This window comes from Rhinopithecus bieti, unplaced genomic scaffold (assembly GCF_001698545.2).
Source record: "Rhinopithecus bieti isolate Rb0 unplaced genomic scaffold, ASM169854v2 scaffold_34310, whole genome shotgun sequence".
Lineage (NCBI taxonomy): Eukaryota > Metazoa > Chordata > Mammalia > Primates > Cercopithecidae > Rhinopithecus > Rhinopithecus bieti.
The window spans coordinates 633921-659917 of NW_016814622.1; the positions used below are offsets into that span (position 1 = coordinate 633921).

Below are 25997 nucleotides of genomic sequence, written 5' to 3' on the forward strand. Positions count from 1 at the left end.
CGTGTTAGCCAGGATGGTCTCGATCTCCTGACCTCGTGATCCGCCCGTCTCGGCCTCCCAAAGTGCTGGGATTACAAGCGTGAGCCACCGCACCCGGCTCGATTTTCTTTTTTTAAACATAAAATCTTTCAGCAAAGACATCTAGTTTCTCAGCATTTTTCAAGAAGAAAGTATCTTTTAACAAATACATTTTCTAAGCCCTGCTGGTCTGCAACCCACTCCATTCAGTTTATATTTATCAAGCACTGACCAGGTGCAGTGGCTCACACCTATAATCCCAGCACTTCGGGAAGCCGAGGCAGGTGGATCACCTGAGGTTAGGAGTTCGAGACCAGCCTGGTCAACATGGCGAAACCCCGTCTCTACTGAAAATACAAATATGAGCCGAGCATGGTGGCAAGCCCCTGTAATCCCAGCTACTGGGGAGTCCGAGGCAGCAGAATTGCTTGAACCCGGGAGGTGGAGGTTGCAGTGAGCCAAGATTGTGCCATTGCATTTCAGCCTGGGCAACAAGAGTGAAACTCCTTCCCCCCACCAAAAAAACATATATTTATCAAGCACTACCTACGCATACACTCTCTCTCTCTCTCTCTCTCTCTCTCTCTCTCTCTCTCTCACACACACACACACACACACACACACACACACACACACACTAATAGACATAGCAGTAATATATATTAAGCATGAATACAGCAAGAAGTTTGGTACCCCAGAATTAGAACGGGGCTTTTATCGTATATAATCTACAAAATGAGATGTTGAATTGATGTTTAATACTAAGCTACTTCTTAAGCATTTGATTTTTCTTACTGTATTATGTTTCTAATTTTAAAATCTGAGAATTATAGAAAATAGGTAATTTCTACTTATCTTTCAGATTATAGATTAAATGTCTTCTCCTGGCGTGGGGGAGGTCCCCATATTCACATAAATGGGTGTGACCTCCATGTGCAGTGTGCACTTCCCTTTGGTACTTTTCGTCTCACACACATGTACACCCTGCACAGACACATGCCCTCTTATTGCTGGTGTTGTGTCGTCTTGCCTGTGGACTGTCAGCTCTGTGAAGGGGAGGTTTCTGTCTCTCTTGTCCCTCTCCCTTCTGTGGCACTCAGTACATGTTGGGTGCATGAATGAATACTGGACACAGACGCTTTCCTTGATGGTGGTTGGATGATCTAACCTTTCCTTATAGTACTTTTTCAGATGTTTTCAAATTCAAGAAATCTTTTTTCTATCACTAAGTTACTACTCTTCCAAATTATTGAATACTTCTATTTTCTTCTGCCTTTAAGGAGTAGGAAACAACTAAGAACAGATGATGTCTCATGTTCTGAGTGGATCCTTCCTTCCTTTGCTCTTCTCTCGAGTTCTTTCTCATGCAAGTGAACACCCATATTGTGAGGGGTAGCAAATTTAAATGAGTCCTTTGCATTTGAGTATAGAGATGACTGAGGAGAATGAGGTAGTTTGGAAAACTAGAAAACCTGCCTCAGTGCTTTTGATATTTTAATTTATACGCAATTCTTTCACGTTTCATTTTTCTCAAGACAAATGCCAGACTGTGGAAAGGGTGCTGCCATTTAAAAATATTTGGGCATGTGGCCGGGTGCAGTAGCTCACGTTTGTAATCCCAGCACTCTGGGAGGCCGAGGCGGGTGGATCATGAGGTCAGGAGTTCGCGACTAGCCTGGCCAACACTGTGAAACCCCATCTCTACTAAAAATATAAAAATTAGCTGGGCATAGTGGCACCTGTAATCCCAGCTACTCAGGAGGCTGAGGCAGGAGAATGACTTGAACCCAGGAGGTGGAGGTTGCATTGAGCCAAGATTGCGCCACTGCACTCTAGCCTGGGCAACAAAGCTAGACTGTCTCAGGGGTGAAAAAAAGAGAATATTTGGGCGTGCATACTGCCAAAAGTGATTTACAGACTCAGTGCTATTCCTAGCAGATTACCGAGCACCTTCTTCACAGAACTAGGAAAACACTGCTTTAAAACTCATATGGAACCAAAAAAGAGCCCAAATAACCAAGGCAGTCATAAGCAAAAGAACAAAACTGGAGGCATTCTGTTATGCGACTTCAGACTATGCTACACGGCTACAGCAACCTAATAGCATGGTACTGGTACAAAAGCAGACACCAATGGAACAAAAGAGAGAGCCCAGAAATAAGGCTGCACACCTACAACCATCTCATCTTCGACAAAGCTGACAAAAGCAATGGGGAAAGGACTCCCTATTCAATCAGTGGTGCTGGGACGACTGGCTAGCCACATGCAAAAGATTGAAACTGGACCGCTTCCCTACACCATGTACAAAAATCAACTTAAGATGGATGAAAGACTGAAATGTAAAACCCAAAACTATAAAAACCCTGGAAGACAACCTAGGCAATACCATTCTGGACATAGGAACTGACAAAGATTTCATGAAGAAAACACCAAAAGCAATTGCAACAAAAGCAAAAATTGACAAATGGGATCTAATTAAACTTAAGAGCTTCTATACAGCAAAAGAAACTATCAACAGAGTAAACATACATCCTACAGCATGGGAGAAAATATTTGTAAATTATGCATCTGACAGAGGTCTCATATCCAGCATCTATAAGGAACTTAAGAAACTTAAGAACTGCAAGAAAAAAAAAAAACCCATTAAAATGTGGGCAAAGGACACACACAGACGCTTTTCAGAAGAAGACGCACATGCCACCAACGAGCATATGAAAAACAGCCCAAATCACTGACCATTAGAGAAATACAAATCAAAACCACAGTGAGACAGCATCTCATACCAGTCAGAATAACTATTATTAAAAAGTCAAAAATAAGATGCTAGGGAGATTGTGGAGAAAAGGGAATGCTAATATACGTTGGTGGAGCGTAAACTAGTTCAACCACTGCGGAAAGCAATATGGTGATTCCTCAGAGAGCTAAAAATAGAACTACCATTCAACCCAGCAATCCCATTACTGGTTATATTATTCAAAGGAATATAAATTGTTCTACCATAAAGATACGTACACATGTATGTTCATTGCAGCACTATTCACAATAGTAAAGACATGGAATCCACCGAAATGCCTATCAGTGGCAGATTGGAGAAATAAAATTTGGTACATTTATATCACAGAGTACGATGTAACCGTAAGAAAGAATGAGATCCTTCTGTGTTTTGCAAGAACATGATTGGGAGCTGGAGGCCATTATCATCAGCAAACTAATGCAGGAACAGAAAACCAAGTACTGAATGTTCTCACTTATAAGAGGGAGCTAAGTGATGAGAACACATGGACACAAAGAAGGGAACAACAGACAGTGGGGCCTACTTGAGGGTGGAGGGTGGAGGAGGGAGAGGATCAGAAAAAATAACCGCTGGGTTCTAGGCTTCGTACCTGGGTTACAAAATAATCTGTACATCAAACCCTGGTAATGGGTTTACCTGTATAACAAACCTGCACATGTACTTCTGAACCTAAAATAAAAGTTAAAAAAAATAATTTGGGCACGAAGACTCATGCCTGGAACACTAGCATGTTGCGGGGAGGATCGCTTGAGGCCAGGAGTTTGAGGTTACACTGAGCTGTGATCGTGCCACTGCACTCCATCATGGGTGACAGAACAAGACCCTGTCTCTACAATATATATCTACATGATATATACATTTGGTGGGCGCTTTGGTTCCAACTGACTGACCATCTGGGGCAGAGCCAGTGCCATGTGTAAGGTGTACTGCCTGCACACAGCACAGGAGGGTGGGGCTGGCCAGGGCCTGTGCCCCTGCTCCCTCTGTGCCTGGCTTGTGGATGCCCCTGACTCGCTGAGTCTTTTCTGAAGTTGTTTAGCAGCACTGCCACTGCTCTAACCTATATTTAAAGATTTTTTTTCATAATTTTCTGGCAGAAAATTTTATTAGTGTAGCCATTTTATTTGTATAATGATTGTTGAGAATAGAATTTTTTTTATGTTCAAGATATTGATTAATTTTTGGAGAAACCTAAGAGATTTGATGTTACATAACAGATCTCTATTTAAATTCATAGTGTAAACAGCAGTGAATCATTACTGTATTAGGCAAAAGCCAACATTGCAGAATATAGTTTATTTGAAAGGTCGCTTAGATGAAAATTCCAGGGTGATCTGGAAATGTTTTACACTTTCGTATATGTGATCATTGGATGCTACTCAGGAAAAGTTTGTACTAGTGTGTCTAGCATTTGTAGCAAGGTGGGGTAGGTGGCCACATTTGATTATGAAGTAAATTTATTCTAGAGAGTTTATGTAGCATGAAGAATATTAAAATCAAAGAAGTGTTACACTACATATCTTAAACTTTTAACATGACTCTTATCTAGCTGTAAAAATATGTTTGACATTTTGTGTTTTAGGAATAAAGTAGGTATGCAGTGGTAATGAATGATCATGATTTCAGGTGAGTAAGACGTTAGGGAAACCTGTCACAGTTCCATAAGCAAAAATGAAAAAAAAACTCACTGAAGTATATTGCTACAAATGGCTTCTTTTCCCCAGGAATAGCTTTAACTGACTGAGTAGCACAGCATAGTCATTCCATTCTCCCCTTGCTGTTTCCTCCTCCTCAGCCAGATGCATTTGGATGATCCTGTTCAAAAGTAAGCTAAATAATTCTACTCAATTTTCATATTAGAGCAGCTAGAAATTAACTAATGTTTGTGGTTTTTTTTTTTTTTTTTTTGAATGAAGGTCTTGTTCTGTTGCCCAGGCTGGACTGCAGTGGTACAATGATAGCTTGCTGCAGCCTCAACCTCCTGGACTTCAGACATCCTCCTGCCTCAGCCTCCCGAGTAGCTGGGACCACAGGTGCATGCCACCACACCTGGCTAATGTTCACATTTTTTATAGACATGGGGTCTCACTATGTTGCCCAGGCTGCTCTTGAACTCCTGGCCTCAAGTGATCCTTCCACCTTGACCTCCCAAAGTGCTGGTATTACAGGTGTGAGCCACCATGCCTGGCCTCCAAACAATAATTTAAATGATGTGATAAAGTTTATTTTAGCCTAGCCGAGATCTTAAAATCTTCTTTGAAGTCAGGAACTAGCCTTATTTGGTTCAGCTCCCTGGTGCTGCCTGGTGCATCAGTTTATGAATGTCATATATTAATCCTAAAGGAGTATACAAACTCTGGCTATGTCAGTGCTGAAATTCAAAATAAAAAAAATATACTTGGTTTTAAAATGGGGTGGATGCATCTATTGGGCTTTATTGATATTTTGGAAATTTTGAGATGCGTATTTTGCCTCTTGCTAAGGAATTAGATAACGGTGCAGGGTTTGAATTGACAGGTGTCAAAGCCAGCAAAAATACTGTGGTCAGATTGCTGGGTCTTTGAGACCTGGGTTTTAGTCCTGTTAGCTCTGACTTTGGGCAAATTGATCGATGTAATTGTTCTAGTTACTCAACAATCCAGACCCTGGCCAGCAGAGTTGGAGCATTGAATGATCTTTCTAAAATAATTTGAGCGTGCAAATGGCAAATCTGATTTAACAGCATGACTGTTGATTCTTAGGGCACAAGTCAGTGAGCCTGCCTTTGTTGAGGCAGTCACAGTGTGATAACAGACATAGAAGTTAAGAACACTGACTCGAGGTAGACCCCTCTGCTGCTTAGTAACGTAGCATGTTGTGAAGCTGCTGAATCTTCATATTCTAGTTTCCTCATCTCTGTAACAGGCAAATTTGTAGTTGTGAGGAATAAATTAATAACTACAAGAAGTAAATTAGGCCGGGCGCGGTGGCTCACGCCTGTAATCCCAGCACTTTGGGAGGCCGAGACGGGCGGATCACGAGGTCAGGAGATCAAGACCATCCTGGCTAACCTGGTGAAACCCCGTCTCTACTAAAAATACAAAAAACTAGCCAGGCGAGGTGGCGGGCGCCTGTAGTCCCAGCTACTCCGGAGGCTGAGGCAGGAGAATGGCGTGAACCCGGGAGGCGGAGCTTGCAGTGAGCTGAGATCTGGCCACTGCACTCCAGCCTGGGTGACAGAGCAAGACTCCGTCTCAAAAAAAAAAAAAAAAAAAAGAGGTAAATTAATAACTAAGAGTAATATGTGTCAAATACATACTGTGTGACCAGCACCATTGTAAGTGCTGAGGATACAATCCTGAATAAGACACATTGCTGTCTTCAGAAAGCTTACAGTCAGATAGGAGAAAGAGAAGGAAGCAAGGCAAGTACAGGCTTGTAAGTGTTGTGATGGGTGTCCTTATAGGACCAGGATTTCAGGAGGTAAGGTCAATTTCCCTGGTAAGGGAGAGTTGGAGAAAAGATGCTTGCAGGAGTTTAATTCAACAAACAAGTGGTACCTGCTGGGTGTGCCTGCTATCCTGCTAGGCATTGAGACAACTGGATAAATTTAGCATGATCCCTGCTGTAAAGGAGCTTAAAGTTTAGTGGAAAACCATAAGTCTAGTGATAAATAGTAGTTGTCAAGATACTTGAATGGAGTCTTGCAGGTGAAGTGTTTGACAGACAGTGGAAGAACAAAAACCCAGAAGGAGACAGTCGTTGCGGCTGGAGCAGAGTTTGCAAGTCCACTTCTGGTGAGGAAGGGGATGCTGAGCCAGCAGGGTAGGGTTGACTCACACCCAGAGGCTGTCTCAGAAGCAGCAGATGCCAAGGGAAGTGTGTATTGGAGCGGGTATGTTGTGAATTTGATGGCGTCTGATCGTTAACATTGAATTCCTTGAGTTCTAGACAATTTCTTCATGATAATTACCCCTTTAAATTTCATAATCTTCATTCCCCCGCTAAATTTAATACCATAACATTTTTTATTTTAAAAACACCTTTTTTGTCAGTACGTTTGAAAACATTTTCCTGCACGAGTGCCTTCTATGAAATGAACACTGTGGAGAATCTGTGGAAATTGGCTCATGGTTGAAGCTTTCACTGTCATACGGATGAGTCCTTTTGCTTGCCCAGTGCCCTCCTGGCATATTGATGAGGTAGGATTGGGAGTTAGGAACGCCTACAAAATGAGCAGGCTAATTTCGAAAGGATGCTAATCCTGCAAAACCAAGAGAGAAGCTTATTGGTTGGTTAGCCTTTTTTTTTTTTTTTTTTTTTAAACAGTCTCACCCTGTCACCCAGGCTGGAGTGCAGTGGTTTGATCTCTGCTCACTGCAACCTCCGCCTCCTGGGCTCAAGCGATTCTCCTGCCTCAGCCTCCTGAGTAGCTGGGACTACAGGCGCACACTACCACTTCTGGCTAATTTTTTGTATTTTTAGTAGAGACAGGGTTTCGCCATGTGGGCCTGACTGGTCTCAAACTCCTGATCTCAAGTGATCCGCCCATCTTGGCCTCCCAAAGTGCTGGAATTATAGGCAGGAGCCACCATGCCCAGCCATTATTTGCTTTTAGTTGAACTTGTGTGTTTGGAGACTGAACACTTACTTTCACCGGTCAAGAAATTGACTTGGCAGCAGTTGCTGCAGGTGGCTGTTTTTGGTCTACTTCATACTGTCAGTGTGTCGCCCAGATACTATATAATTACTCAGTTATTTTGCAGTCACAACGTCTTTGTGTGTCTGTATTTATTTAGTAATTAGAAGAAAGTTTTTATGTTCTCATAGTATCTTCATGTCTACATAGTGCTTTTGTTTACTAATTTATATCCATTTGATACACAACTGATGAGTGCCTCTGATGGGTATATGTGGGAACATGCACGTTCCTTACTGTTAGTTCCTAATAGTGAGAAGTAATTAGAGCATAATGTTTCACATTGAAGTCATCTCTTTTTCAAAGACGTCTCTGAGAATGAAAACGTTAAGTTTGGCAGTTGTGATAAACTCTTACAGTGATAAGGTATTAGTCTAATCCTACTTAGTAAGCAAGTTATTCCTGGAGACTTCCATTTCCACCATGATGGAATTAGAGGTGATTTACGCCCCCCCAGGACTACGGTAAGGCAAGTGAGGCATTTGCCTCAGTGCAGAATTTAAAGGGACACCCAAAATCTCAGTAATCAAGATTATTAATATTTTAATGCAGTTCTTTAAAAAAATCAAATTTGATACAAAAAAATCCGTGATGAAAAACAAAATTATTTTTTATTTTTTAAGACAGGGTCTTGCTCTGTTGCCCAGGCTGGAGTGCAATGGAGCAATCATAGCTCACTACAGCTATGGTAGTACAGCTAGGAGGGCTCAAGCGATCCTCCCACCTCAGCCTCCTAAGTAGCTGAGACTGCAGGCACATGCCACCATGTCTGGATGATAATTTTTTAGTTTTTTATAGAGTTTTTTTGTAGAGTGGTGTCTCACTATGTTGCCCAGATTGATCTCAAACTCTGGGCTCAAGCAGTCCTCCCGTCTTAGCATCCCAAAGTGCTGAGATTTTTGGATTCAGCCACCACGCCTGGCCCAAAACCTAAATTTTAAAGACAGGATCAGTATTAATGATTTTTCTTTTTGTCTCAAGCTCCAATATGGCTTGGCATGACACCATTATTGATATTGTATATAAAATTGTGGTATTTTGTAGCTCCTGGATTTTTTCATTAATTTTGATTTTATCACACCATTATTGATATTGTATATAAAATTGTGGTATTTTGTACCTCCTGGATTTTTTCATTAATTTTGATTTTATCTCTATTACTGAGTTTTTTTGGCACTCAATTAAAATTTGTGCCTAAGGCAAGTAAGTATCACACTTGCCTCACCCTAGTCCCAAATTGACTTCTGTCTTAAACAACTTGAAAACCAAACAAAATATATGAAGTAATAGTTTTCATGCATTTGACAGAAGTCTGGTTAGGACTGTGTTCCTTGAAATAAGGGGAACAAATGAAACAAGCCCTGCAGTATTCCAGCTCATACCCCACAGCACGAGACTCAGTATATTCCAGCTCATACCCCACAGCACGACACTCAGTATATTCCAGCTCATACCCCACAGCACGAGACTGTACTTTTTTTCTATAAAGGGCTGTATAGTAGCCATTTTAGGTTTTGTGGGCCGGATGCTGTTAATGGCACAACTGCTCTACAATGCTCTGTGCCTGCTTTCATCCGAAGTATGTAAGTGAATGGATGTGGACGTATTCCAATAAAACTTTACTGACACAAATAGCCTTAGTTTGTCTCGTGAGGCAGTTTCCATGTTTCAGGGCAGGAAGAAAGAAGTCAGACAGAACCCACTGGCTTCACTAAAGTGATGAAACAGCAGAAATTGGGGAGGACAAGACAGTGAGAATTTGTGGAGGAAAACATAGGAGAGGAGGGAGCAGGTTAGAGAGAGAGCGCCAGAGATCTGCAGAAGTACTGCCTTGAGGCGTTGGCTGCGTCCTGGTCTGCACGTGCCTGAGAGGAAGCACCTCAAGGCTGGGAGCAGAACCGCCAAAAAGGGAAAGGCCAAGCACTTCTTGGACATCAGTTGCACAGGACTGGAAATAGTTTGTGCTCCCACTACCTAGGTGGTAGGGTATCAGGTCGATCCTTTGAAGGGTTGCCTTTTCGTCTTTGTTAGAGTGGGTTCAGAGCAGCTTTTTCATCTGTGGAGTCAGGATGATTCCTCAGCAGTGGGGCTGAATTATCCATAGACCAATAGGCTGCTCCTCCTGACTTGTCCTGACTGATTACAGATAACTTGATTATATTCTCAGAACAAAGCCCCGACNTCTATTACTGAGTTTTTTTGGCACTCAATTAAAATTTGTGCCTAAGGCAAGTAAGTATCACACTTGCCTCACCCTAGTCCCAAATTGACTTCTGTCTTAAACAACTTGAAAACCAAACAAAATATATGAAGTAATAGTTTTCATGCATTTGACAGAAGTCTGGTTAGGACTGTGTTCCTTGAAATAAGGGGAACAAATGAAACAAGCCCTGCAGTATTCCAGCTCATACCCCACAGCACGAGACTCAGTATATTCCAGCTCATACCCCACAGCACGACACTCAGTATATTCCAGCTCATACCCCACAGCACGAGACTGTACTTTTTTTCTATAAAGGGCTGTATAGTAGCCATTTTAGGTTTTGTGGGCCGGATGCTGTTAATGGCACAACTGCTCTACAATGCTCTGTGCCTGCTTTCATCCGAAGTATGTAAGTGAATGGATGTGGACGTATTCCAATAAAACTTTACTGACACAAATAGCCTTAGTTTGTCTCGTGAGGCAGTTTCCATGTTTCAGGGCAGGAAGAAAGAAGTCAGACAGAACCCACTGGCTTCACTAAAGTGATGAAACAGCAGAAATTGGGGAGGACAAGACAGTGAGAATTTGTGGAGGAAAACATAGGAGAGGAGGGAGCAGGTTAGAGAGAGAGCGCCAGAGATCTGCAGAAGTACTGCCTTGAGGCGTTGGCTGCGTCCTGGTCTGCACGTGCCTGAGAGGAAGCACCTCAAGGCTGGGAGCAGAACCGCCAAAAGGGAAAGGCCAAGCACTTCTTGGACATCAGTTGCACAGGACTGGAAATAGTTTGTGCTCCCACTACCTAGGTGGTAGGGTATCAGGTCGATCCTTTGAAGGGTTGCCTTTTCGTCTTTGTTAGAGTGGGTTCAGAGCAGCTTTTCATCTGTGGAGTCAGGATGATTCCTCAGCAGTGGGGCTGAATTATCCATAGACCAATAGGCTGCTCCTCCTGACTTGTCCTGACTGATTACAGATAACTTGATTATATTCTCAGAACAAAGCCCCGACTGTATTTAAAAAGGATGTAATAAAACTAGCACCCAAAAATATAAAAAGAAATTGTGTCTAGCATCTAATAAATAATTACCAGGTATGCAGAGAAGCAAGGAAATGTGATATTAACCAGGAAGAAAATCAAGAAAAACAGACCCCAGAATGACAAGGGATGACAGACATTAAAATAACTTATAAATATATTGCACACTCAAGAATGTAGAGAAAAAAGGCCGGGCGCGGTGGCTCAAGCCTGTCCATAGTAATCCCCCAGCACTTATGGGAGGCCGAGACGGATTGGATCAACGAGAGAATCAAGGAAAAATTCGAGGAACCAATCCTGGCTAACACGGTGAACACCGTCTCTACTAAAATACAAAAACTAGCCGGAAAGTGAGGTAGGGCGGAGCGCCGCCTTGATAGTACCAGCTTACTCGGGAGGCTGAGCAGGAAGAATGGTGTAAACCCCGGGAGCAAGAAGACTTGCAAAGTAGAGCTGAAGATCAGCAACTGAACTCCAGGCCTTGGCATAGAGCAAGAGACTCCCGACCTCAAAAAAAAAAAAAAAAAAAAAAAAAAAAAAAAAAATAAATGTAGAGAAAAACATAAGCATAATGAGTGAAATGAAAGATTCCGAAAAGACTGAAATAAAACTTCCAGAGATGAAAATACAATATATAAAATATATAAAATGCCGGGCATAGTAACTGATGCCTATAATCCTAATTCTTTGGGAGGCTGAGGTGGGCAGATCATTTGAGGTCTGGAGTTGAAGAGTAGCCTGGCTGACATAGCGAAACCTCATCTCTACTGAAAATACAAAAATTAGCTGGGCGTGATAGCGGGCACCTGTAATCCCAGTTACTCAGGAGACTGAGGCAGGAGGATCACTTGAACCCAGAAGGTGGAGGTTACAGTGAGCCAAGATCACACCACTGCACAGAGCGAGACTCCGTCTCTAAATAAATAAATAAATAAAAATATTTTATTTATGTCATAAAATATATAATAAAATAAATTTACATATAGTAAAATGATATATATACACATATATAATGCAGTGGAGGGATCACAACAGGTTATTAGTACAGAAGAAAAGAGTTGGTGATATATATATATATATCATATATAATGCAGTGGAGGGATCACAACAGGTTATTAGTACAGAAGAAAAGAGTTGGTGAGCCTGAAGACGCAGCAGTAGAAGCTTTCCAAAGCGCAGCACAGAGCACCAAGACTACACGAGATCACAGAGCATCAGCAGCCTGTGGGACAAAGTCAGCTGATTTAAGATATGTGGAACTTAGTTCCAGAAGGAGAAGAGGAGAAAATGGAAAAAATATTTGGACAAATAATGGCTGGAAATCTTCCAGATTTGATGAAAACTGCAAACTCTGAAGCTCAAAAACTCCAAACAGAGCAAATATAAGGAAACCCAAGGTACCTGATAATCAGATTGCAAAAAAACCAGTGATCAAGATCAAAAGCTTTCAAACCAGCCAGAAGAAAAGACACATTACAAAGGAACAAAGTTACTAATAACAGTGATTCCTGGTCACATCTTGTGTGAACTGGAAGACAACAGAGCGACATTTTCAAAGTACTGAAAGAAAAAAACCTGTTAGCTTACAGTTCTATATCCAGCAAAATGTCTTTCAAAATGAAGGATACATTTTATTTATTTCAAAAGTAAAGAAATTTCTAGGCCAGGCATGGTGGCTCACACCTGCAATCCCAGCACTTTGGGAGGCCGAGGTGGGCGAATCACTTGAGGTCGGGAGTTTGAGACCAGCTTGGCCAACATGGTGAAACCGTGTCTCTACTAAAAATACAAAAATTAGCTGGGTGTGGTGGCAGGTGCCTGTAGTCCCAGCTACTTCGGAGGCTGAGGCAGGAGAATCACTTGAACCCGGGAGGTGGAGGTTGCAGTGAGCTGAGATCATGGCACTGCAATCCAGCCTGGGCGACAGAGCGAGACTCCATCTCAAAAAAACCCCAAAACAAAATACATTTTAGGCCAATAGACATCAGAATTTATCGCCAGCAGAATGGCACTAAAGGAGTATTAAAGGAAATTCGGATAGAAAGAAAATAATATTTGATGAGAAAATTTTTATTTATATATATTTTGGAGACAGGGTCTCACTCTAGTGCCCAGGCTGGAGTGCAGTGGGTGTGATCTCGGCTCACTGCAGCCTCTGTCTCCTGGGCTCAAGCAGTCCTCCTGCCTCAGCCTCCGGAGTAGCTAGGACTACAAGCATGTGCCACCATGCCTGGCTAATTTTTTATTTTTTGTAGGAACAGAGTCTTACTATGTTCCCCAGGCTGGTCTCAAACTCCTATTTCAAGCAATCCACCCACCTCAGCCTCCCAAAGTGCTGGGATTACAGGCATGCCACTGCATTCGGGCTTAAATAGTCAGTTTCCATCATGGGCCAGGCATGGTGTCTCCCACCTGTAATCCCAGCACTTTGGGTAGGAGGAGAGGGCAGGTCGCTTGAGCTGGGGAATTTGAGACTACAGTGAGCTATGATCACACCACTGTACTCCAGCCTGGGTGACGGAGTGAGACCTTGTGTTCTAAAAGGAAAAAAAAAAAAAAATGATAAAATTGACAAAGCTCCAGTGAAACTGAGCCCGGCTAATTTTTTTGTATTTTTAGTAGAGACGGGGTTTCACCGTGTTAGCCAGGATGGTCTCGATCTCCTGACCTGGTGATCCACCCACCTTGGCTTCCCAAAGTGCTGGGATTACAGGTGTGAGCCACCGCGCCTGGCCACAAAATATTTTGAATTTGCTGGGTGTGGTGGCACATGCTTGTAATCCCAGCTACTTGGGAGGCTGAGGTGGGAGGATCTCTTGAGCCCAAGAGTTTCAAGGCTGTAGTGAGCTATAATTGTGCATTCTAGCCTGGGTGACAGAGGTAGACCCTGTCTCAAAAAAAAAAAAAAAAAAAAAAAAAAAAAATTTTAAAATACTATTATACCGCTGTTCAGTTAGCAGGAATTAAAAAGTCTGGTAATTGTTGTTGAAAAAGTTAAGCAACAGAAACTCATACCCTTCTGATGGCAGTGCACATTACAGCTGCCTTGGGAAATAGTTTGGCTTTAGTGTATAAGCTAGCAATCATACTTCTAGGTATGTACACCAGAGAAATGCATGCCTAAAGTGCTTGAGATAGCTGTACCAGAAAAATCTTAGTAGTGTTTGTATTTGCTCCAAAGTAGAGACCACCCTAGGGGATGAGAATGGATAACTAAATTATGGCATATTTACTGAGTAGAATATTACACAGCAATGAAAATAAACTACAGGCCGGGCGCGGTGGCTCAAGCCTGTAATCCCAGCACTTTGGGAGGCCGAGACGGGCGGATCACGAGCTCAGGAGATCGAGACCATCCTGGCTAACACGGTGAAACCCCGTCTCTACTAAAAAATACAGAAAACTAGCCGGGCGAGGTGGCGGGCGCCTGTAGTCCAGCTACTCGGGAGGCTGAGGCAGGAGAATGGCGTAAACCCGGGAGGCGGAGCTTGCAGTGAGCTGAGATCCGGCCACTGCACTCCAGCCTGGGCGACAGAGCGAGACTCCGTCTCAAAAAAAAAAAAAAAAAAAAAAAAAAAAAAAAGAAAATAAACTACAGACACAGCAACAACAAAAAAGGCAAAGAAAAAAGCAAGACAAGAATATATGTGGTATGATTTTGTTTTTTTCATCTGCTTCTGGTATTTATATAAATTATGTTTGGTAGGGTTGCACACCTAGATGATAAATCTCTAAAAAAAAGTTAGGCCGGGCGCGGTGGCTCACGCCTGTAATCCCAGCACTTTGGGAGGCCGAGGCGGGCGGATCACGAGGTCAGGAGATGGAGACCATCCTGGCTAACACGGTGAAACCCCGTCTCTACTAAAAAAAATGCAAAAAATTAGCCGGGCGTGGCGGCGGTCGCCTGTAGTCCCAGCTACTTGGGAGGCTGAGGCAGGAAAATGGCGGGAACCTGGGAGGCGGAGCTTGCAGTGAGCCGAGATCGCGCCACTGCACTCCAGCCTGGGCGACTGAGCAAGACTCTGTCTCAAAAAAAAAGAAAGAAAGAAAGTAAAGTTAGGAAATGATAAATCATAAAAGTTAGGGCACAGTAGCTCATGCCTGTAATTCCAGCACTTTGGGAGGCTGAGGTGGGAGGATCACTTGCGCCCAGGAATTCCAGACCAGTCTAGGCAACATAGGGAGATCCAGCCTCTAAAAAAAAAAAAATTATCCGGGCATGATGGCATCCTCCTGTGGTCCCAGCTGCTTGGGAGGCTAAGATGGGAGAATTGCTTGTGTCTGGGAGGTCAAGGCTGCTGTGAGTTGTGATTGCACAACTGCACTGCAGCCTGAGTGACAGAGCAAGATCCTGCCTCAACAAATCAAACAAAGTCATTTTGTTAAGTTAGTACTTACTTACGTATGTAGTGGAAGGGGTTTGGGCTCAGATAGAGGCACCCAGCCTTTCTGGAGTTCTAGCAATGCTCCATTCCTTGGTGGTAGTTGGACTGGTATTTATGTAATAGCTTCATGAAACGGTATACATGTGTTTCCTATACTTTTCTATAAGTAAGTAATACCTCATGGTAAAAGCAGTTTAAAAAAATCAGATTTTATAATGCACATTCCATTCAAAAAATGTGGAAAATCCCCAAAGCACATGTATATACAGTAGTTAATCATGTTTTATTCTTAAATTTCTTCATATTACAGAAATTTACCTTTTGAAATTTTATTTTTATTTATTTGAGATGGAGTCTCACTCTGTCGCCTAGGTTGGGGTGCAGTGGCATGCATGATCTTGGCTCACTGCAACCTCCGCCTCCCAGGTTCAGACTATTCTCCTGCCTCAGCCTCCCAAGTAGCTGGGATTATAGGTGTGTGCCACCACGCCCGGCTAATTTTTGTGTTTTGGTAGAGATGGGGTTTTACCATATTGGCCAGTCTGGTCTCAAACTCCTGACCTCAGGCGATCTACCCTCCTCCACCTCCCAAAGTGCTGGGATTACAACATGAGCCACTGCGCCTGGCCTTGAAATTTCATTTTTAAAAGTTGTATATTTTTCCAGATGAGAATTGACCAACTATTATTATTTTCTAGGTAAGGGACTCCGCTACAGTAATTAAAGAAGGATAAGGCTGGCGTTGCTTTGCTCCTTTTTTTATTGAAGTCCTCTTCCTGATCAAGCTTCCATATATCTCCTTAAAGCATATGACACACAGGTATGCCACTAAAAAGTTTTAATTTGTGTAGATTTCTTTCTTCAGCTGTTACTTTTTCATCTTGCATAAAATCAAGTAATTACATTGTAAAACATCCTGAACATACTCATTTTTGGCTTTAGCAGTTTCATTCTTCAGCAGATGTATTTGACTTTCTACATACATGGCACTTTGTTTTGGTTTGTGTCTGACCTTATTTTTATTTTTCATTTTTTTTCAAACCAGTATTAAACTGAAAATAATAGACATTGTACCTCATGGTCCAGGAATGAGTGAATAAGTTAGAAATCCAAGAATAGTGGCCTGCACTTCTTTGTCCAAGGCCTGCTTTCTGAAATCTCTCAGCCCTACCCTTCCCTAGAAGGTGCCCCACTGCAAGGAAGGCACAGGCAGCCTCGGGGTGTGACGTGCCTCATGGAGTATTGCGTTTTTTGATTCAAGAACTATTTGCTCCTTAACCATCTTTCTCTAGGAGTTTGAAAGAAAATAAAATACTCTGTGTTTCAGTCTCTAACTTGTGATTGAGTGGCTGAGGTGGGAGAATCTCTTGAGCCCAAGAGTTTGATACCAGTCTGGGCAACACAGTGAGACCCTGTCTAAAAAAATAAAATAAATAACTGGGTGTGGTGGTGTGTGCCTGTAGTCCCAGCTACATGGGAGGCTGAGGCAGGCAGATCACTTGAGCCTAGGAGTTCCAGGCTGCAGTGAGCTAGGATCATGCCACTGCCATCCAGGCTGGCCATAGACCAAGACCCTGTCCTTTTAAATAATGATAATAATAAATCTTTCATATGTTAGAATGTTAAAAATAAGTATAAAAAGTTGGAAAGTTTGCATCCAAAGTGAGATTTAATACATAACTATTTTTGATAAGTTGAAAAGTGTCAAGAAAATTGCTGTTTAAATTTCATTTATAATCATGATGTCATCATAGTACCATTCAATTTTCTCCAATAGTCTGTGGTATTTTTAGTTTGTTTGAAGCAGGGTCCAAATAATTGCAGTTAGCTGATATGTCTGTTAAGTCTCTTAATTAATAGAATACTTTTCCCCATCCCTTTTTTCCTTGCATTTTATTTGTTGGAAAATCCAGGCTGATTGTTCAGTAGTCAGAAGTTCCCCCATTCTAGCCTTTGCTGTTTCCACTGGACATGTTCTTCTGCCTCTGGGTGGATATAGAGGCTTGATCACTTTCTGGCTCAACCTTTCAGCACAGGTACTTCAGAGTTGCGTGGTGCCCTCACCAGGAGGCACACATCTGCACAGATGTGAGATCCAGTGTTGTTGATTCTTTTTTTCTTTTTTTCTTTTTGTCTTTTTTATTTAAAAGACACGGGGTCTTGCTGTGTTGCCCAGGCTGGTTTTGAACTCCTGGCCTCAAGCAATCCTCCCACCTCCGCCTCCCAGAGTATGCTGCAAGCTTGAGCCACAGCGCCTGGCAGATCCAGTGTTTTTTGAAATCTCATGTTTTATTCTAACAATTGATTGAAACATAATCTGCTTCTCAGTATGGCCATGTTTTATGCTTTTCACTTCTTCAGATACGGTTGACACTCCAGGAAGATGAACCTTATCACACTTGCAACTTCTACCCCTTATACAGCCCCAGGGCTCCAGCCCCGTGTGGCAGCTGTGGCCTAGGGGAAGCCTCCATCTGGAGAAGTGCTGCCTGCACTTGGTCGCATGTCGAGTGGACTGAGCCCTTGGCTCCTCTCCCTGCTTCCTGTCCAGATGGCAGGACTCTGGTCCTGGGCCAAAAGAGGCACAGTGTCTTTGCATATAGTAAGGGTTGAATGAATACCTTTTAAAACTCCTAACTCTTCTGAACCAAGGGATACTGACAGTGCTGGGCCCCAAATGACTATTGTTTTCTCGAAGGCTTTAAGACCGTGTCTTATACTGTGGTTTAATCAGGTTCTTTCCTAGGAGTCTGCCTGAGTCACTTGGTCTGTGTGTCTCTCCCTCCCTGTCCTAAGGGGGCTTTTCATGTGTGACTGTGATCTGCCTGTCTGTCTGGTAAGAATCCAGCCTCCTGTTACTTGCCCAGGGTGCTGACTGTGGGCCCTCTCCCACGGTGGAACATTTGGCATCAGGTATCAGGAACAGAGTCAGTATGCTGAAATGTTTGCATGAATGTGGATTTTCAGAAAGCTTTCTTATCAGCAGGGCACACCTGTCTGTTCATGATCTTTGCCCTTCTCCCTTTATTGGCATCACTTGGACGATATCTTTAATTGCCCTGCTGGGCTTGATGTTGAACTGCTTTTCTCCATGTGTGTCATGTTTAGTGCTTTCTTGTGGCAAGAGCCTTTTGCTTTGTGTATCTGATGCTTCCCTTTTGTGGTTTTCCCCGGGCTTTCCAGCTCTTGGAGCACCCTTTTGTCAGCAGATGTACTTTTGTTTCCAGTTTTTAAATTCTAATTACAGTGTAGCTCAACTAAAATCATGGAACTAGGGAACATAAAACAAATCATTAGAGTAATGGAGGCCTAGAAGAAAGTGAAAGGAATCCAGTCCACCTCTTTGCTGTACTAGGTATCGATATGCCTCAGCTGTGAGTGAGGGCCTTCCTGAGTAGCTGACTAGAAACTAAACTTTTATGAAAGAATTTTCTTAAATAATCAGAGATGCCTTTCATTTAGTTAATAACAAGACCTCAAAATGCAGTATATTTTTGTCTAAAACTGTAGCAAACAGTAAGTAAAGTAATAGAGTAAAAATTCTGCTTAAAGAAGACTGCGGAATAAAAGTTTCAGGCCGAGTGTGGTGGCTCACACCTGTAATCCTAGCACTTTGGGAGGCCAAGATGGGCGAATCACTTGAGGTCAGGAGTTCGATACCAGCCTGGCCAACATGGTGAAACCCCTGTCTTTACTAAAAATACAAATAGCTGGGTGTGGTGGCACGCACCTGTAATCCCAGCTACTCAGGAGGCTGAGGCAGGAGAATCGCTTGAACCCGGGAAGCGTAGATTGCATTGAACCAAGATCACGCCACTGCACTTCAGCCTGGGCGATAAGAGTGAGACTGTCTAAAAAAAAAGAAAGTTACAGAGCTCAGAGTGCCAGATTCTGCGCTCCTGGTAGTTTCTGATCTTTGCTCTTCTCCCTTTATTGGCATCACTTGGACGAAGGGCATCACTTGCCCTTCCTTAGCTCCTCAAAGTGCACTGGCATAGGTGCCATTTTTTAATCACACAATTCCCTTCATTGTAATTTTCTTAGCACTGTCTTTGCTTAGTGGATCTGTTGTTGCCATTCAGCAGTACATTTCTCTCTGTGTGGAAGCAAACATCTTCTCAAACCTGATGCTCAGTGAAGTTAGGCAGTGGGCTGTTAAATAGGCAGTGGCCTCGGATTCCCAGCATGTGTATGACCGCTGTGCTAACCAGAGGCGCGTGTGTCCAGCATCTGAGCATTGGAACCTGCAAGCTGCTCCCCCAAATCTGGATGCCAAACGTTAATTGGCAAGTTACTAAAAGTTGCCTCAAATATCATCTTTAATGCATTTAACTGAATTTATATAATTTTTCTTTATCAGCACATAATTATTATAAATATTGTAGAATTGCCATTAACTTATAATTGTCATATCTAAATTTTAGGATAAAATAGAATTTAACTATTTTATGCCCATATATAAGCAAGTGAAGTAAAGGTATTTTTGTCTAAATCAAGAACTCTGTAATCAAAGGTTTTCGCAATCCTTCCAAATACGCAGTCTCACTTATTTCTTGCCACTTCTGGTGATAGGGCCTGTGTGTGGAACACACAGGGGATTCCTGCCTGTCCACAGCTCAGTGTGAACGGACCAGATATGGTCACAGATTAGAAATTACCATCACAGGCCTCGCAGGTGGTTCATGCCCATAATCCTAGAACTTGAACAGACTGAGGCAGGAGGATTGCTTGAGCCCAGGAATTCGAGACCAGCCTGGGCCACACTGGTGAGACCTACCTGGGTAACATGGCGAGACCCTGTCTCTACAAAAAATAGAAAAGTTAGCCGGGTGTGGTGGTGCATGCCTGTAGTCCCAGCTAGTTGGGAGGCTGAGGCAGGAGGATCACTTCAGCCTGGAAGTTCAAGGCTGCAGTGAGCCGTGTTCATACCACTGCACTCCAGCCTAGGTGACAGCAAGAAAAGGAAGAAAATAAAAGAAATTACCTCAAAAGAAAAAAAAAAAGAAAATAAATTACCCTTACAGATATTTTATTTTTATTTTTATTTTTTTAGAGACAAGGTCTCTCTGTTGCTCAGGCTAGACTCAACCTCCTGGGCTCAAGTTATCCTCCCGCCTCAGCCTTCTGAGCAGGCACTACAGGCACATGCCGCCATGCCCGGCAACCACCACAGATAATTTAGAAAAAATTAGCCTTTTAGTTTTAGGAGCTTTCTTTTACAGTGATATTTAGTTTGGGGCCTTTGAACTTGGATGTTGCTTTCGGAGCTGTACCTGTAGGTATTGTTCCGGCCTGCGAACGAGACATGACCAACTCCAGTGCTGCCTGCTTTCTGTCCTCACCATCAGTCAGTGCGGTCTGTGTGGGAGGTTGCAGTTGTCCTCTTGGCCGCTTATTTCTCTTTAATTCTCTGCATGTAATTTAAAACTTAGTTTTTCATTGACTTCTAATATCTTTACTCCTCTTTACTTTTAATTTTCCTATTAAGATACTTATTTAATTTTCCTATTAAGATACTTAGGCTTTTATGAAATTCTTTGGATCTACATGTGGATAAACAGAATTGTGTCATATAAGATTCAATATGCTAGCTGTTTAAAAAAATTTGAAAGCAATTTTTTTTTTTTTTTTTAGAGACAGAATCTTGCCCTGTCACCCAGGCTGGAGTGCAGTGGCATGATCGCAGCTCACTGTAACCTTGAACTCCTGGGCTGAAGCAGTTCTCCCGCCTCAGCCTCTTGAGTAGCTAGGACTCACAGGCATGTGTCACCATGCCTGGCTAATTTTTATTTTATTTTATTTTTTATTTTTATTACTATTTTTTTGAGACAGAGTCTCACACTGTCGCCCAGGCTGGAGTGCAGCGGCGCAATCTCGGCTTACTGCAACCTCCACCTCCCGGGTTCGAACAATTCTCATATTCTCCTGCCTTAGCCTCCTGAGTAGCTGGGACTACAGGCGCACACCACCATATCCGGCTAATCTTTGTATTTTTAGTAGAGACAGGGTTTTGCCATGGTGGCCAGGCTGGTCTTGAACTCCTGACCTCAGACGATCCTCCTGCCTCACCTCCCAAAGTGCTGGGATTACAAGCGTGAGCCATTGCACCTGGCCTTTCTTTTTTTTAGAGACTGAGTCTTGCTATGTTGCCAAGGCTGATCTCAAACTCCTGGTGCTTCAGTCCTCTTGCCTTGACCTCCAAAGTGTTGGGATTACAGGTGTGAGCTACGGTGTCCTGCCTGCTAGCCATTTTTTTTTGGTGGTGGTGGTAAGGAGTGGCTACCAGGCTGTGCAGGATTCAGGAATCTGGATGTTTCCCCCACCACCGTTTTTTACCCCACAAAAAAAATTTTAAACACTTTCTAATTGAGATAAAATTTACAAAACGTAAAATTCACCATTTAAACCACTTAAAGTATACAATCCAGTGGTTTTGTGTATATTCAGAATGTCATGGCTAGGCGTGGTGGCTCACGCCTGTAATCCCAGCACTTTAGGAGGCCGAGTTGGGCGGATCACCTGAGGTCAAGAGTTCGAGACCAGCCTTGCCAACATGGTGAAACCCTGTCTCTACTAAAAATGCAAAAAAAATAGCCAGGCATGGTGGCAAAAAATGAATGTTATGCAACCATCACTATTATCTAATTTCAGAATATTTCATCACCCCAAAAAGAAACCCCATACCACTAAGTAGGCACTCTCCATTCTTCCCTTGCCCCAGCCTCTGGCAACCACTAATCTACTTTCTGTATCTATGAATTTGCCTATTCTGGACATTTCATGTAATAGAAATCATACAGTATGTGGCCTTTTGTTTCTGACTACTATAACTTACGTAATGTTTTCAGGGTCCATCCATGTTGTAGCATTTGTAGTACCTCATTTTTTTTTATGCCTGAGTAAGAGTTCATTGTATGGATAGAGCACATTTTGTTTATCCATTTACCAGCTGACCATTTGGGCTGTTTCTGCTTTTTTTTTCCACTGTTATGAATACTGCTGCTGTGAACATTTGTGAACAAGTTTTTGTGTGAACATACTGGTTCTCTTGTATATACATAGAAATGGAATTGTTGGGTCATATGGTAATTCTGTGTGTAACTTTTGGAGGAACTGCCAGATTGTTTCCACACGGGCTGTACCATTTTACATTCCTGTCAACAATATGTGAAAATTCCCATTTCTCCATATCCTTGTCAACACTTGTGATTTTCTATTTTTAAAATTTTAGCCATCCAAGTGACTAAGTGGTTATAGTAGGTTTTAGTTTTGGTTTTCAGAGAGTCTTACTTTTATGTCACCCAGGCTGCAGTGCAGTAGTGCAAACTTGGCTCACTGCAGCCTCAACCTCCTGGGTTCAAGTGATTCCCACCTCAGCCCCCCAAATAGCTGGGACTACAGGTGTGCACCACCACACCCAGCTAATTTTTGTATTTTTTTATAGAGATGGGTTTTTTACTCTGTTGCCCAGGCATGTCTTGAACTACTGGCCTCAAGGCCCACCTCAGCCTTCCTAAATGCTGGGATTATAGCTGTGAGCCGCCACACCTGGCTGTTTCGTTTTGTTTTGTTTTAAACAGTGTTTTAAATTGTGGTGAGATACACATAACATTAGTCATTAAAAAGTGAATGATTGAGTGGCGTTTTGTACATTCACAGTGTTGTGCACCATGATCTCTATCCGGTTCCAACATATTTTTTTTCATTCCCAAAAGGAAACCCCATACCCACAAACAGTGAGTCCCCTGGTAACTACCAGGGTAGTTACCTGGTAACTTTCAGCCACTGGTAACTACCAATCTGCTTTCTGTCTTTGTGGATTTCCCTATTCTGTATGCTTCATGTAAATGAAATCATGTAGTCTGTGCCCTTTGCGTCTGACTTATTCACTTAGCATGTTTTCAGGGTTCATCCATGTTGTAGCATGAATCAGAACTTCATTTCTTTTTAAGGCTGAATGATATTCACTGTCTGGATAGATTACATTTTGTTTATTCATGTATTGATGAACATTTTGGTGGTTTCTACCTGTTTGGTTATTGTGAATGGTACTGCTGTGAACATACGTATACGTGTGTTTCTTTGAGTACCTTTTTTCAGTTCTTTTGAGCATATACCTACAAGTGGAATTGCTGGGTCATATGGTAATGTTTTAACTTTTTGAGAAACTGCCATCCTCTTTTCCTTAGTGGCTGAACCATTTTATGTTTCCACCAGCAGTGTATGAGGGTTTCAGTTTTTCCGTATCCTCACTAACACTTGTTATTTTCCTTTTCTGAAAAATTATAGGCCAGGCTCAGTGGCTTACACCTGTAATCCCAGCACTTTGGGAGGCCAAGGCGGGCAGATCACCTGAGCTCAGGAGTTTGAGACCACCCTGGGCAACATGGTGAAACCCCGTCTCTACTAAAATACAAAAAATTAGCCGGCATGGTGGCACGAGCCTGTACTTCCAGCTATTGGGGAGGCTGAGGCATGAAAATCACTTGAGCCCGAGAGGCAGAAGTTGCAGTGAGCCGAGATCATGCCACCGCACTCCAACTTGGGCTACAGAATGAGACTTTATCTAAAAAAAAAAAAAAAAAGGGCCAGGTATGTTGGTTCATGCCTGTAATTCCAACACTTTGGGAGCCCAAGGTGGGAGGATCACTTGAGTCCAGAAGTTTGAGACCAACCTGGGCAATATAGTGACACCCTGTCTCTACAGAAAATAAAATAATTAGCTGGGCATGGTTGTGCGCACCTGTATTCCCAAGTATTCTGGAGGCTGAGTCAGGAGGATTGCCTGAGCCCAGGAGTTCAAGGCTGCAGCGAGCCATGTTCACACCACTGCACTCCATCCAGCCTGGGCGACAGAGACAGAATAAAACCCCCCGTGTCTCAAAAAAAAAAAAAAAAAAAAAAAAAAAAAAAATTAAGCCATCCTAAGTGCGGTGTGAAGTTGGCGAACTCATTGTGGTTTTTGATTTGTATTTTCCTTACCTTCCTTCCTCCTTCCTTCCTTCCTTCCTTCTTTCCTTCCTTCCTTCCTCCTCCCTCCTCCTCCCTTCCCTCCCCCTCCCTTCCTGTCCTTTCCTTTCTTTCCTTTCGCAAAGTTTATTTAAGAAAGCAAAGGAATAAAGAATGGCTGCAGAGCCCATGCCGCTCAGCTGCTTATACTTACTGTTACTTCTTGATTGTATGCTAGACAAGGGGTGGATTATCCATGAGTTTTATGGGAAAGGGGTGGGCAATATCTGGAACTGAGGGTTTCTTGCCTTTGTAGACCATACAGGGCAACTTCCTGACGTTGCCATGGTATCTGAAAACTGTCATGGTGCTGGTGGAAGTGTCTTGGAGCATGCTGATGCATTATAATTAGGGTATAATGAACAGTGAGGACAACGAGAGGTCACTTTCATTGCCATCTTGGTTTTGGTCAGCTTCTTTACTGCAGCCTGTTTTATCATCAGGGTCTTTATAACCTGTATCTTGTGCCGACCTCCTGTCTCATCCTGTGACTTAGAATGCCTAACCTCCTGGGTATGTAGCCCAGTAGGTCTCAGCCTTATTTTACTCACCCCCTATTCAAGATGGAGTTTCTCTGGTTCAGACGCCTCTGACATGTTTCCCCCTCCCTTTTACAGGGGAACCCTTAATCCTAAGAGTTGTAGAGGAACAAAGATCCATCTTCTGTAGCTTCTTCAGGCTGAATAGGGGCAAAGATATTCCTGCCTAACTATGAGGGTCTCTTGTATTCAGGGTAGAGAAGAGCTCAGTCAGAAAGCATCAATATGGTGAGGGCCATTCATAACTCTGAGTTCCAACAAAAGGTGGTATCTGGAAGATTAATGAGTGTTCAGTTTAAGAAAACATTCAGTAAACTTATCCTGCATTCCTACACAAAGAGTACAACAGCAATATATTCCACAACAGTAAAGTAGAATAACTAAAATTATCTTGAGTAAACTGAATAAGAAGGCTTTCTATGAACTGGGCAGTTGTTGAAACCAAGCTGATATGGGTCGCCAGCTGATTCCAGTATGTGCCCAGAATTAGAATATTGATCCAGATTTTTACATTACCCACCTCTCTTGTTTCTTGGGAGCAGCAGCCAGAGATCACTGGTTGGTTCACAGGAGTAAGCAGGGTTAGCCTAAGTTGCAGAAAAAAACTTAAAAACAACTGATGAGGCTAGAATCTAGTAACAGGTGTACTATAGTTCCTGAAACATAATTTATTTTCTCTCTCCGGTCTCCCATTTTTACTGAAGACAAATCATGGTATGACTGATTTGTTTTATTATACTTGGCCTGATTATTTGTATAAAGTGCAGTAAGAACAATTATTTTTCACATAGGGTTTTAAAATTTGACTTTGATGGAACTTCGTTCCATAAAAGGAACCTCAGATAAGACTTTTTTTAAAGCCAAGCCCAGCCATGGGTTTGTACCCTCAAATAACCTGTGAGTTGGGAAATGCCTCTCCTCTTGAGGTCCCAAGATGACATGGGGCTCCTGGGCCTGTCAGAAAGTGACATTCTTTATTTCACAGGTCAGGAACCCTGCACAGGAACTGTGTAGACAAGGTATGAGGCCAGTTTTCCCAAGGGGCTTTTATTGGCTCTATAAAGTCAAGTTTGAGTCCTTAAAAGAAAGCACACCATTCCCATCAAAGCCTTGGTAAAATAACCAGTTTCTCTAATTGTATCCTGTTGCAAAAGAAAACAGATTCTTTTTTTTTTTTTTGAGGCAGAGTCTCGCTCTGTCGCCCAGACTGGAGTGCAGTGGCGCAATCTCGGCCCACTGCAAGCTCCGCCTCCCGGGTTCACGCCATTCTCCTGCCTCAGCCTCCCGAGTAGCTGGGACTACAGGCGCCCACCACCTCGCCCGGCTAGTTTTTGTATT

General features: G+C 42.7%; 1 protein-coding gene across 1 annotated transcript in view; it reads left to right on the top strand.

The window, feature by feature from the left end:
- The window catches only part of TRAF3 (TNF receptor associated factor 3), an 87723-nt gene that overhangs the window by 3260 nt on the left and 58466 nt on the right, over positions 1-25997 (top strand). The window contains exon 3 of the mRNA XM_017851494.1: positions 15810-15931. Within this exon, the coding sequence (XP_017706983.1) occupies positions 15921-15931 (11 nt within the window). The 5' untranslated portion in view covers positions 15810-15920. The remainder of the gene's footprint in view (positions 1-15809; positions 15932-25997) is intronic.